Source organism: Hydra vulgaris, chromosome 03 (assembly GCF_038396675.1).
Source record: "Hydra vulgaris chromosome 03, alternate assembly HydraT2T_AEP".
Classification (NCBI taxonomy): Eukaryota; Metazoa; Cnidaria; class Hydrozoa; order Anthoathecata; family Hydridae; genus Hydra; species Hydra vulgaris.
The window spans coordinates 409,134-423,475 of NC_088922.1; the positions used below are offsets into that span (position 1 = coordinate 409,134).

The following is a 14,342-nucleotide window of genomic DNA, read 5'->3' on the forward strand; positions in this document are numbered from 1 at the left end:
TGTGACAAGTTAAATTGCATCAATTTTCTAGGTATGCTGGCGATGGGATTAGGGTTGAGCTTTTACCATTTTTTTTACCATTTTACCGGTGAATTTTTTTTACCAATTTACCGGTAAATTTTGATGGTAAATGGTAAAAATTAAGAAAAAAGCGTCTTAGGCTTTTTCTGCCATTTTAATTAAATATTCATATCAAAACAAACAAACAAATTTTGAACTTTTTAATTAATTTTTCCATTACAAATGGCATCTGATGCCACTTGATGCATCTTATGAATTAAAAGAAAGTGTTAGTGTTTATTTTTTTAATTCATTTTTTATTCAATTTTATTCAATCATTTTTATTCGATACTATTATTTATTTTATCAAGTAGTACTTTAGTCAGTCAACTGACACACATAAAATAATTACAGTTTTCATAAAAAAATGTCTGGAGTCTGGAAACATTATGAAAAAGATTTTTCTGAAAGTGTTTGCAAGATATGTGGGAACAAAACTAAGTTCACAGGATCTACAACAGGAATGTGGTGCCATCTTGGTCAAAAACATGGGATAAAAAGACCCCAGGACAAGAAAGAAACAAGAAAACCTGCAGCCAAAACAGCCCCCAAAATCTCAACAATTTTTCAGAAGAAGTCAACTGGTGAAGTTCTTTCAAAACTGGCAGCCTTGGAAGGATTTAGTTTTAATGCTTTAACCAAAAGCACATTCATGCGGTCGGCAATGACAGAAAAAGGCTACGATTTCCCAAAAAACCACAAATAAGCCATTCAGCTGGTGAAAAACTATTCTGCCAGTGTTAAAGCTGAGTTGAAAAATCAACTAAACTCATTGTTGTTGACTGGAGAATGTTTTTCCATCACTCTGGATGAATACACATTCCTGAATAACTGAAGATTTCTCGACATCAACATTCACCAGAAGAACAAACACTGGAACCTTGGACTCGTGTGTTTCCGGATCTTTCCCTGCAGAAAAAGCAGCAGAAATTGTCTCAGAGAGAGTGGAAGAATTTGGACTGAACTTGGCTGATTGCGTTGTTTGTTTTGTCACTGACGGGGCTTCAATGATGGTCAAGTTTGAAAAAATTGTTCCTACAGAACATCAAACTTGCTACACTCACAGGGTTCATCTGACCGTTCAGGAAGTTTTGTACAAAAAAAAATCAGAGCAACAATTTGGACGAGGAAAAAGGTGAGAGCGACAATGACGAGGAGGAAGATTCAGATTAGGACAACAAAGAAAATTCCAGATTCATTGATGACGAAATCAATGAAAGCATTTCTCTTCCAAATGTCAAAGTTCGTTTCCAGTCAATCATCAAAGTTCGGAAGATTGTCAAGTTGTTCAGAAAATCTCCAGTCAAAAATAATGTGCTCCAAGAAGAAATTAAAAAACACCACGGCAGAGAAGTTGCTCTCATTTTGGACTGTTGAACAAGATGGAACAGCCTCTTGGCAATGATTCAACAGTTTCTAAAAATCAATGAACAAATTGGAGTTGTTCTTGCAGACATTTCTCCAAGTCTCATTTGCACAGAGCAAGAGTTGGACATCTTGACCGACATTGTTGATGCCCTTGAACCAGTCAAATTGGCAGCTGAAGCTCTTTGCAGGAAAAATGCCACCCTGTTGACAGCAGAGGGAATCTTCAAGTTTCTGATCAATAAATTGAATCAGAAAAAATCCAGCCTTTGCATCAGAATGAAAGCTGCTGTCTTAAAGCGATTTACAGAGAGGAGACAAAGCAACTTGGTCAGTCTGTACAAATATTTGTCCAACCCAGACTGCCTTCACGAAATTGAAGACATGAAATTTTCAACATGCCTTCTAAGACTGTTCTTCAGAAAACTGCAAAGTCGTTGCTTTCAAGGCTTTTCCACACAAAAGACATTGAAATCCTGGATCAAGTAGAGAAAGGCAAAGGGCGAAAAGAAGCTGAAGAACAACTTTCTCTCCAGGAAGAGTTGGAAGAGGCCATCGAACATTCAGCCAAAAAGCAGAGACATAACTCAAAGGATGAGTTTTAGGCCATTTCAAAAGAAATGATGGTTTTTAAAGCCAACAGCAAAAGAGCTGCAAATCTTGAGCTGTTATTTAATGCTCTGGAAACTATCCCTCCCACAAGTGTTGAATCGGACAGAGCATTTACTGCTGCTGGACTATTTGTCACAAAAATTCGATTCAGAATGAGTGATGACCTACTTGACACTTGGTGCTTCCTTAAAGCCCATTTTTTGTTGAAAAATAAATCCTAAAAATTGCAGTTTTTGTGTTTTATTCATAGCTATGTCTAAATTATGTAAAGGAGTCAAAAAAGCATGTTATTTTATAAGAATTTCTATTTTTTTTAAATTTACCATTTTTTTACCATTTACCGGTAAATTCCTTTATTTTTACCAATTTACCAAATTACCGGTAAATTTAAAACCCGGTAAAAGCTCAACCCTAGATGGGATATATAATAACTAAATTTAGTTATATCAAGTTGTGATAGTTTGTAAATGTGCTGTAAATACATGCATCATAAAATGTTTAATCATAAAAAGTCATAAAAGCTTGTGATATTTACAATTTATTTAAAAAAATAAATTGTATTTAATAGATAGTATTTTTTTAACAAATTTATTTTTTATTTAAATGCAAACAAATTTATTGTTTATTAATGATGTGCTGGGTACCTGGCTAGGTCCCAGTTTTCCTAGCTTTGATTATTCTGCCAGTATTTCCAGGTACTCTGAATATATAGATGTTCTGGCTGCCCTATTGTTATAAAAAACATCTCTGTTGTTTATAATAATAAACTACTAAGGGCAAAAATTTTTTTTTTAAAGTTTTTGCTCTTATCTTTGCAAATTGATTTAGCCTAACCCTAACACTATTTTTTGTAAAACGATAGCCTAACATTAACACCGAAGTTTGTATTTTTTACTCTATATTTTTGATACATTCACACAAAAATATAGAGTAAACTGTATATGTAAATGTATTTTTAATACATTTACACATACAGTTCACAACAAAAACATTTTATTTGTGGTTATTTTACTTTTTAGTGTTTTTATTGAGTTTTATAGTTTTTGTTTTCTAATATAGTCTGTAGCTACTGGAATTGAAAGTGTTCGTCGTGTTGTGCAAGAAAAAGGTATAACTGGTGTTTATGGTACACTTATTGAAAACTTTCAGTGTGATGAACAGTTCTACTCTGCTGTTGATGTAACGGCTGGTGCCAAGTATGTTTTTTGTTGTTTTTTTTGTTATTTATTACACCATATTTTCAAATAACAAAAATATTTATTTAATATATTTAATTAGTTGATTGTTATTTATAGTAAGCATGTTTTAAACCATCTCTTAGTTGATTGTTTTTATAAAAAAACTTTGATAAAAAAAATATTACTGGTGTTATAGTAAAATTTTTTATTTAAAAAGGTTATTCAACATTATCGTAGACACTGATAAAACAGGAACTACAATATTACAACATATTAATAAAATGGAGCTAGGCGGTGAAATAAATTTTATGCCATTGAATCGTTTACATTTCAAAGAAATTCACTATCCTACATCACCTGTATGTTTTATATTATATTTTTTAATTGTCTTTACAATTTTACAATTTAATAGTTTAAACAAATGTAAAAAATAGTTTAAAAATAGTTTATTTATTTTAGGATGTACTTCCTATGATTTCAAAAATAAATTTTGATCCTATATTTAAACCAGCTATGCAGCTTGCATTTGGAAAAATGTTGATATGTCGAAATCAAGATATTGCTTCACAGTTCTCTAAATCACACGAAATTGATACAATAACTCTTGAAGGTTATATGTTGTTTAAATTTATTTTTAAACATGCGTGTTTATTTATATATACAAAAAAATATATATACATATTTATATTTAAAGAGAAATTTTTTAAACATGTGTGTTTATATATATATATATATATATATATATATATATATATATATATAGAGAGAGAGAGAGAGAGAGAGAGAGAGAGAGAGAGAGAGAGAGAGAGAGAGAGAGAGAGAGAGAGAGAGAACAATTTTTTTTTCGAAAAATCTTATAATTGAAAATAGTATTATATTGAAGCATTGTATTCAAAAATTGTCTAATATAAGTTCATATGATGTAGAAAAATCAACTGTACTTATATTCATCAATTGTTTTCTTGCAAAAAAAATAATGGCACATATGGCTGCTTTTAGATCATTTTGCCTTCTGTAAGCTCGATCTCCAATTTTCCGGTCTAGAAGGTACCACAAATGCTCAATCGGATTAAGGTCAGGGGACTGGGCAGGCCATTCCATCTCATTAGTATCATTGTTTTGAAAATATTCCTATGTTGCTATGGTGGAATGTTTTGGATCATTGTCTTGTTAAAAGACGAAATTATGAAATCTAAATCTACTAGCAGGAGGCTTCAAATTTTGCTTCAAAATGTCTATATACAAATTGGCATTCATTGTTGATTCAATGAAAGTCATTTGCCAGCTTCTCGCCATGCCATTGATCCCCACACTATGACATTTCCACCACCGTATTTCACTGTTCCTCTCATGTAACTCAATTTGTATGCCTCGCGTTTTTGCCAAACTTTTTGGTGTCCATCCAATGAGATCAGGTTAAATTTAGATTCATTACTCCAAATTACTTTCTTCCAGTACTCAATAGTCTTGTCAGCATACTTTTTTGCAAATAATAATCTTTGATTCTATTTTGGATAGTTTGAGCTGAAATCATGATTTTGTGGTCGTTTTTAACTATAACTGCAATCTTTTAAGCAGCTTCAAATCTTTTTTGCTCGACTTGTAAAATAATGTTTCTATCAATGCTAGATGTTTTTCTTTTACGACCTCTTCCAGCTATATCAGTTGTAGTCCTATGCAAACTATACTTTTTTATAATTTTGCAGACTGTTCGAAAAGAGATCCCAGTCTGCTTATTAAAATTTATTAATTAAATAAAATCAATTTTATTCAATTAATCAAAACTCATGACTTATATATATATTTTATGTGTTACTTATGTAAGTATTATATGTGCTTTATATGTAAATATAATTTTAGACTTAAACTTACCAAAGTTTTATTTTTTTCCCACCAAAGTCCAAAAAAATACTAAATAAAATTTTTGTGTCAATAATTATTATGCTTCCAGTATAACACCTGCACGCTTTTAATGTTCTTAAAAACAATAATCCTTTGGTAAAATCCTTTGGTACTCTTTGATGTACATTTAAACTTTTTACAGTTTTTAAAAAACACGAGTAAGCAGATAAAGAAAAAAGCTTTTTAAAAATTGCTTGTGCCATCTATTTTTTTGCCAACTGTGTGTGTGTGTGTGTGTATATATATATATATATATATATATATATATATATATATATATATATATATATATATATATATATATATATATATATATATAAAAAGAGAAAGAACGAGAGCAGTTGTGGACAGTTGAAATAAGATTATCCCTAAAGTATGAAACGTTTCAAATGAAGAATAATGCTTGCGGCTTTAATTTTAAAGATTTTTTGAACTAAGCTAAAAAAGTGCTATATGCAAAAATTTATGTTATAAAGTATGTAATATATAAAGTATACCATGTTTTATCAATGATATTTGCATCGCTAAATGATTATATTTATAATAACTTTTTAACAATCAATACAGTTTTCGATCTTGTTCTACGTCTGACTTGCTATCTGCTATGACTAAATGATTCTACTGTGTATTAAATGAAGGTGTTGTGGGTAGGGCTATTGCTCTTGATATATCTAAAGCTTTTAATGAAGTTTGGCATGCTAGTCATCTCCATTTGCTTGCTTAATATGGTTGCTTCATATCTGGGAAAGTTTTTGAGACTATAAAATCATTTTTTTTTTAACTGCTTTATTAAAGTATCTTTGAAGGCCAACACTCTTCTTTATTTCCAGTAACTTTTAGGATACTTCAAGATTTTATTCCTGTATTGTTTTTATCTACATTAATGATCTTTCTGACAATCTTACATCTAAACTGGCACTATTTGCTGGCGACTAGACTATACTTCTTGTTTTGACAAAAGGTCTGATCTGATTACGATTGCTCGAGATCCGGTCTTAAATCTTAAAAAATAGTATCTCAAGAACAAATTTTAGTAGATGTTACAAGAGATGTTAGCTCTTTAGAGCAGCACACATTATGGTATTTATAGAAAAGAGAAAGAGATACAAAACTATGGTGATGTGACAATGGTTGGAGGTTGGTTGCAAGAACAGGTCTAACTATGTTTACAATGCAATTTTGCACCTTGTCTAATAGAGCAAAGGCATTATTTGAAGGTCTGCTCAAATATGGCAACAGAATTCCATACAAGGGCGGATCAGAGATTTATAGAAATAAAGAGAATAAAATCTAGAATAAGAAAATTGCGAGCACAATAAAGAGATTCAACCTTAGCAGATGTTAATTTTAAAGTAAATATCAGAAGTAAGAGTTAATCCTAGAAAATAAAGGGTAGATGACTCATCGAGTACATTACCTTTATAACTATAGGAAGACCTAGAATATTGCAATAGCAATTACCTAAAAAAGATTTAGTTTTATCTTAGAGTTAAAGTTCACCAGCAGTTCAGATGATGTTGCAGAAGTGAGATCTTTTCAAGCTCAAATTCAAGACAAGAATAAATGGTAGTATCATCAGCTTGGGGCTTTGAATTTGAACAAAACTCAGTTGTTTACTGCAAACAACTATTGCAATACTGTCGACATTCCTATATTAATGAATGGTAATCTTCTCACTAAATCCTCTATTTTATACCTGTTTGGATTACCATTTACTACAGACTTCTCATAGAAATTATATATTCGATTGATTGCAAAATTAACATCTGCTAAGGTTGCTTCTCTTTATCGTGCTTGGCATTTTCCTACTCTTGATTCAATTCTCTATCTGTACAAATCTATTCGTTCCCGAATGAAATATTACTGTCAGATTTGGGCTAATTCTTCTTATAATGCTCTTTCTCAACAAGGTCCAAAAATGGATTTTAAACCTAGATGGACCTGCTTTTTCTGCCAAGCTTGAGTTCTTTATCCCATTTTCATAAAGTTGAATCTCTTTCTCTTTTCTACAAATTCTACCTGGTCACTGCTCAAAGGAGCTATTAGTTCTGGTTCAATCAAAACTTATTCTTTTTGTTATTCACAAAACTTTTTACTTTATCTGTCTCTACTTGTTTTATAATAACTTTTATTTGCTATAAATTTTCTATATAATTATTATAATTTGTCTTATTTTTTCCCTGCAATTTAATCATCTGGACTTTTCTCTAATCTTTATAATTTCCTGACTCATACAACCTACAACTTTTCAAGTCTTCTGACAACCGTTTTCTTGCTCTGTAACTCTATTCTTTGTTTTCTAGTAACTCTTAATTCAATAATAACAGTGTGTTTTTATTTTGCAGGCATTCTTTTACATAACAAAATTTCTGCATGCAATAAACATTAAAAACATTGAATTGTTAATTGTTATGATTTTTTACTAAAAGATACTTATAGGTTAAATTTTAAAGTTGTAGAATGATTAAATTATGTTTTCAAATACACCTAATTTTTGAAATTAAATGTACTTATATTTGAAATAATCAAAGCGAAAAAATGTTTTTTGAATGATTATTTAAAATAAAATTACATTACAGTTATGTATATAACTGTAATGTAATTTTATTTTATAATAATCATTCAAAAAATATTTATAAAATATATAAATATATACATACATTTATATATTTTATAAATGTATGTATATATTTATTCATATATATCAGCCCTGGAAATAGGGTTGGCTTTTGGTAATGCTGAGCTAACTATAGACCTAAAAGTGATTGAGCAAAAAATGGCAAATCTTGTTTCTATGTTTTATGATCACCCCTTTGTTTCTTTTTTTTTTTTTTTCAATGACTACTAACTGTTAAAGGCTGATTTGGATTCTGAGGACTTTGTCATATATTTCTTGATCTAAAAAAATATGTTTAAGTGTTTAGTTTTTAATAAAAAAAATTTTTAAAAAACAATGGCAAATCAAAATAATTGTAATTGTTCAAAGAAGAAGATACATATATGTATCTTTCTTTTTTGTAGAAAATATTCTAAATGTAGAAAAATGTGAATTAATGTATATACACTATAAAGTATTTAAATAAAATTTAGGTATTCATAAATATATTACATATTTAATTATGATATATATTATATATAGTGTTATAAATTTGTAAATATATAACATATTTTATAGTTATATATAAGTTAATATATTTAATATAATTTAAAAACATAATACTATCATATATTATACATAAAATCTAAGAAAAACAATTTTTTGATGTTTCTGACAACTTATGTTTTAGGTTTTGAATGCGATTGAGAAAAAACCTGTGTTTAAAAATAATATGCAATAAAGTATGTTATGCTATCTAAACTATGCCAATCTAAACTTTTTAATCTTTTACTTATGTCATTTTTAATTTTGTTTACAGATCTTTTTTATTTTGAAGCATTTATATGGGATTTTTTTTTAATATTTTAGTGCTGAACTAATGTTACATGTTGTTTTATAGTAATGTTAGGGTCGTCCATAAATTAAGTCATTCAATTTTCAACAGTTTTGAACTACTTTACCTAGTAATAAATCATCATGCTTTACCCTCTAAAACTCCCTCTATAATTTTGCCACAAATTTGTAAATTCCTTACCATCCCCACCCCACCCCCTCTTATCCAGTAAACAAAATTTTTTGAGGTTTTAAATACAAAAATATTTTAAATTTTCTGTTGCTTTTAGTTAACACATTTCAATACATATAAATTTGAATTTTTGTAATTTTATTTTATTTTCTGCACTCCTAAAGTTCCATATAAAAATGTATAAATTCATAGTGAGTAAAATGACAAATAACCTCTGAGCATACTTAATTTTTTCACTAGATATGCAAATGCGGAATTGCAAATTTAAATTGTGGAAATGATGTTCTAACTCTTTTAATACTTTATGTTTTGTTTCAAAGTATTTTATGTGTATTAACTATTTTTGTTGTTTTGTACTTATATTGTTAATTTTTATTTAATAATTTAATAGTTATATTATCTTTAACTATTTTTTATTGATGATCTAGCTGTAGACTGCTGCTATGGCTGTATCATTAACTGATATAGTCAGAATATTGCATTTATACCATTAACTGATATAGGTGCAATATAGTCTACATTATAGACTTTAATTATAACAATGGCAGTGGAGTGTATATACATGAACTGAAGGTTTATGTTTGTAAAACTCCATCCTCAGGGCTTTAGCATGTTTAAAAATGATGTTTTAATGAGCCTGACTATCAATAAATGGCATCACTTGTCAGGGATACATTTTAACTACCTTTATCATTGTCTATATTAGTTCTTAACAGTAGTAGATATGTATATATTTGTTTTTGCAGATTAAATTTGGAAAGATACTGTAATATTTTGCTTGCATTAATTTAAAGTGATGACTTTAATCCAGAAATTTTTCTTTTACAATAAAGAAGAGTAATAAAAAAACTGATGATGTAATGAAGTCAGGATTGAATCAGCCATTTTTGTGCTACAAAAATGTTTAATTAAAACCTAGTTGTAAACATATCTTTTTTAAAAAAAAATTGTTTTCTTTATAATATAGGTTATAATTTCTTGTTGCTGTTAACAATTGAAATTGTTTTTGGTTTAGGAGATAAGTTCAGTCATCGAGGAACACTAGAAGGTGGTCATATTGATCTTTCTAAATCTCGTCTAGTATTGCATAAAAAAGTATGTGATTTTAAGAATAGTTTACAAACTCAAGAAGCAGAACTCACTAAGTTAAATTCTCAAGTTGAAGAAATTTCTCATAAAATAACAAGAGTTTGCAGTGACTTACAGCAAGTTGAACTAACCCAAGAACAACTCAAGCAAGTTTTTCATTTTTTATTATTCAATAAATTCAAATCTTTTTTATTTTTTATTTTTTATATTAGATTAATTGTAATTTTCTTTTTTTTAATTGTAAAAATTCTTATAATTTTTTATTAATAAATGATAAACAGGGTTACAAAAAAACAACTTATTTTGTAACAAAATTTCGTCACAAAATTAACAATTTTGTAACAAAATAAAAACAAATTTTGACATATTTCAGATTCTCCATGTATATAGAAAGTAAATGATCTGTTTTTTTTTTGGGGGTGGGAATAAAAAAGTAGTGTGGAAGTTAATGTCGAAGTTTAAATGTTAAATCTGCAAGTAGAAATAGATATAAGGAAAAAATAACCTAAATTTGATTTGAAAAATCATGGAAAATCAGAAAATTTTATTGCATAATTATAGCAGCAACCCTGATGGTTTCTCAAGATTTTTGCAGTCTAGTTCAGAACTCAGTATATTACTAAAGTTTTTACTGAGAAGATTTCATATATAATATAGTATAACCTGTTTTTAAAATTTGTCATTTTGTATAATAAACAAACTATACTCTAAAAGCAGAAATATAAGACTACATAAACAACTGTATGCTGTTGGTTTATTACTATGCTGGTTTAATTTTTTATTTATTTTTTTAAATTTATTATTTTTGTTTATTTGAAAGCATATTGATCATAATTTTTTTTACAGAAATACTTACATGCAACAAAAACAGGATGTTCAAAACTTGGCAAAATCAAAATCATCTATAGAAGCAACATTTACACCTAAGGTTTTTTTTTTTTATTTTTTAAATATTTACCTGTTTTTTTAATATTTACCTGTGTTTACATTGTATTTTTATGAATAATATCTTTGTAAATAGTAAGTTTTTATTTAAATATTATTTAAATTTATATAGATAATATATTTTTATATAAGTTTAATATATATAAGTTTACATTATATATCAATTATAAGTTTGTGTCTTGGGTGCTGCAATAAATAGCAATATAAATTTTCACAAATTTGTCTGTTATATCTGGGCTTTTACATGGTTTCTTTTTTGAAATCAATATTTTGAAATTATAACCAAATAAAAAGTATAGTGACCATAAGCTAAGTATTGTAAAGCCAACCAGGTTTAATTTTTTAAATCAGTTGAATGATTTTAGTATAAACAAAAAAAATTTGCCACAAAATTGTTTATAAGAAACACTCCTAAGAAATATTTAAAATGACTACTAAAATACAACTAATAAGAACTTTTTAATTAAAAATAATAATTAAAAAAAAGTGAAACTGAAAATTTCGCTTTTTACAAATGATGCATACTTGCATCATTAATAACGTTTTTTATTGCAATAATTTCTGCATGCATCAATGTATTACATTATTAATGCTGTGCGTGCATTATTAATATATTGCATTAATTTTGTTTGACAAAGTTTTATTAATAAAAACAAAAAGTCCAATGATATTCACGTTATTCAAAATGCAACTAAAGTGTTTAAAATTATTGTATTATTGCAAAAAGTGTTTAAAGTATTATTCGGTATATTCAAATTTTGAATTGAAAAACTAATTAAGTTAACAGAAAGAAAGTAAAGAGTTAAAGAGTGAGACCATTGACGTTAAAAACTGTTAATTCTAAAAACATAGAGACAGAAGAGAAGTCCTCTGATGACAATGGGACATCTCAAGCTTAACAGTTAGATCAAGTACAACAATATTTACAATGCATTTTTTGATTTTGTCTTAAAGAGAACAAGCTTAATTAACTAAACAAGCTCAAATGTGAAAGTAGTATTCCATACAAGGGCAAATAAGAGATTTATAGAGGTAAAAATGTAATCAGGAGTTAAGCTTATTATTATTCAAACTTGCCAGATGGTAGTTTTTGCAATTGATTGTATATGGTTTCCATGATAGGTCAGTAGTGAATTAAAATGTGATAAAATATAGAAAAGTACTTGGAAAGTTGCCTATGAGTGGAGCCAAAAAGATTTAGTGTTTGTCATCCTAGAGTGGAAACAATGTAACGCTGGTTAATATATATGCCAGCCTATCATAAAAGAAAAGATGCTGTCTGGTTAATAGAGGTATTCTGCTTATCCCTAAAGTCTTTGCCTTCTACATCATAAAAGGCCTAAATGCAGTTAACATCTGTCCACAATGGGTATTTTTTATTGAGACACCATCTCTTGCTTTTACTCATCTCCAACTCAGAGAGTATTTCAAGCCAGAACTAACTTCTCGCATTCGCAAGAAGTTAATGTTGACTTAAATAATTTTTGATTTACTTCAAGTTAGAACTTGAAATTTCAAGTTCTGACTTGAAATACTTGCTGAGTTGGCAATGGTTCTAACTTGAAATAATAAGTTAATACTGACGAAAATTATACAAGGTGATAGGAGATTAGCCAGGTTTTTACATATCTAAACATTAGTTGAGGAGCGTCTTAAATTGCAAATTTAAACGACCCCTTTTAAATTGCATTTTACTTGTTTAAATATTCAACTTGTTTAAATTTCAAATATTCGACTTGGGCAAAATGATAATATTTTAAAGTTTAGTATAATTGCTGAAGTTCTTAGAAATTGTCATAAAAATTAAATTTGGTTTTTACTGTGAATGTGAATTGACTTTAGTTTGTATATTGTTTGTTTTTGTGTATTTTTTATGCCTATTGATTTCTCAAATAAATAATTCTTTCTTTTCATATTTATTTTTATTTATGTGGTGTCATTATTGCATAGTAAATTTAAGAGATTAGTAACAAAAACTTATAACTAATGATATAAACATAAATAGTAATTTCTATTATTTAAATTTACTTTTTGATAATTGTATTTTTTTAATTTCTTATTTAAAAGACTATTTAAATACTTTTAGAAAGCAATGTTAACAAGTAATGAAATGGAATTGTCGCGTCTTAGAGCTCAAATAAAGTCTTTCCAAGAAGAGTTAGGTACAGAAATATTATCTCAACTCACTCGTGAGGACCAGGAAGAAGTATATTGCTTTTTGTATTTTTATCAGTTTAAAATAGACTTAACTTGTAAAAATTAATTATTTGCAATTGATAATTTTAAAAAAAAACTATTTTTAGGTTGAAAATCTCAACTCTGAAATTATGAAATTGAAAAATGAAATTAAATCCATTCTGAAAGAACGAACTATTGTAAGATTTATTATTTTTTAATTATTTTTGTTGTAAATAAAAACCAAAGCACATTATATTCAACTGATAAAATTTGTCTTTGACTGTCATTAGCAGATATTTTTATATTCTGTATATAAATAATAAATGTAAAACATGGATTTCAAATAACATAGTAACATTAACAGTAATATATAAGAATTTATCAGTCAAAAATTAATAGTAATTAATGATAAAATACTATTGTGAAGTTTTTGTTTTTTAATATTTAAAAGAGAACATTAGTTATATATCTTTTATTTCATTAAATTTATACTTACATTACACTTATTTTGATATTATGTATAGTTTTAAACATTGTTCTCTTTTGTCTCAAATCTTATATTGAATTTAATGCTACTAATAAGATATTAAAAAGTTTTTTAATGTTTTAAAATTAGGAATAAAATCGCCAAATAACTTATCAGTATTATTTAAGTAATAATATATTAACATTAATTAGCATTAATTAACATTAATTCATTCATAAGTAGTAATATGTTTACATTAATTAGCATTAATTAACATTAATTAACAACAGTTTAGTAGTAATATTAGTTTTAATTATTAAAACTTTTCTGTTAACAGTAATCAACACCAAAACATTTAACATTAATTATTTATTAACCTACCTCTATATATACTTTTACAGATAAATAAAACTTTACTGCTAGCGCATATGAAGCTGTTTGCCATGAATCCCATAATAGACACAAGGCAGTTAAAGCACTACCCTGCCTTGGCAGCTGCTGTTTCTAATTTTAAAACATTGGTTGTAATAATAAATACTTGTAATTTAGTTAGAAGGTACCAAGCAAAATATTGAAGATTTGTTATCTTCAAATCTATATAAAAGAAGGGATGAACTGCAAATGGTAAGTTTATTACAAAAACAGTTTTAACTGTTTGTTTATTTATAAAATAATATTTATTTTAATATCTAATATATAAAAACATTCTAAAATATTTATATTGATTACATCATCAAATATATAAAAACATTCCATGGTATTTATATTGATTACATCATCAAAGTAACATTTTATTAGTATGTATTAATTTATATTATTAATATTTTAAATTTATTTAATTTAAATAAGTAATTAAATCTCAATTTAGTAATGAATATAAAGAAATATGTTTGACCTCTTTATAATAGTTTTTTTTTCTTCAAA

The 14,342-nt window shown here is 27.3% G+C and overlaps 1 protein-coding gene across 1 annotated transcript in view; it reads left to right on the forward strand.

Moving 5' to 3' along the window:
- LOC100215724 (structural maintenance of chromosomes protein 3) overlaps positions 1-14,342 on the forward strand; it is a 61,796-nt gene that overhangs the window by 29,178 nt on the left and 18,276 nt on the right. Inside the window, exons 16-23 of the mRNA XM_065792010.1 lie at positions 3,097-3,233; positions 3,433-3,574; positions 3,675-3,825; positions 9,756-9,975; positions 10,676-10,757; positions 12,861-12,980; positions 13,078-13,149; positions 13,968-14,042. Of these exons, the coding sequence (XP_065648082.1) occupies positions 3,097-3,233; positions 3,433-3,574; positions 3,675-3,825; positions 9,756-9,975; positions 10,676-10,757; positions 12,861-12,980; positions 13,078-13,149; positions 13,968-14,042 (999 nt within the window). The remainder of the gene's footprint in view (positions 1-3,096; positions 3,234-3,432; positions 3,575-3,674; positions 3,826-9,755; positions 9,976-10,675; positions 10,758-12,860; positions 12,981-13,077; positions 13,150-13,967; positions 14,043-14,342) is intronic.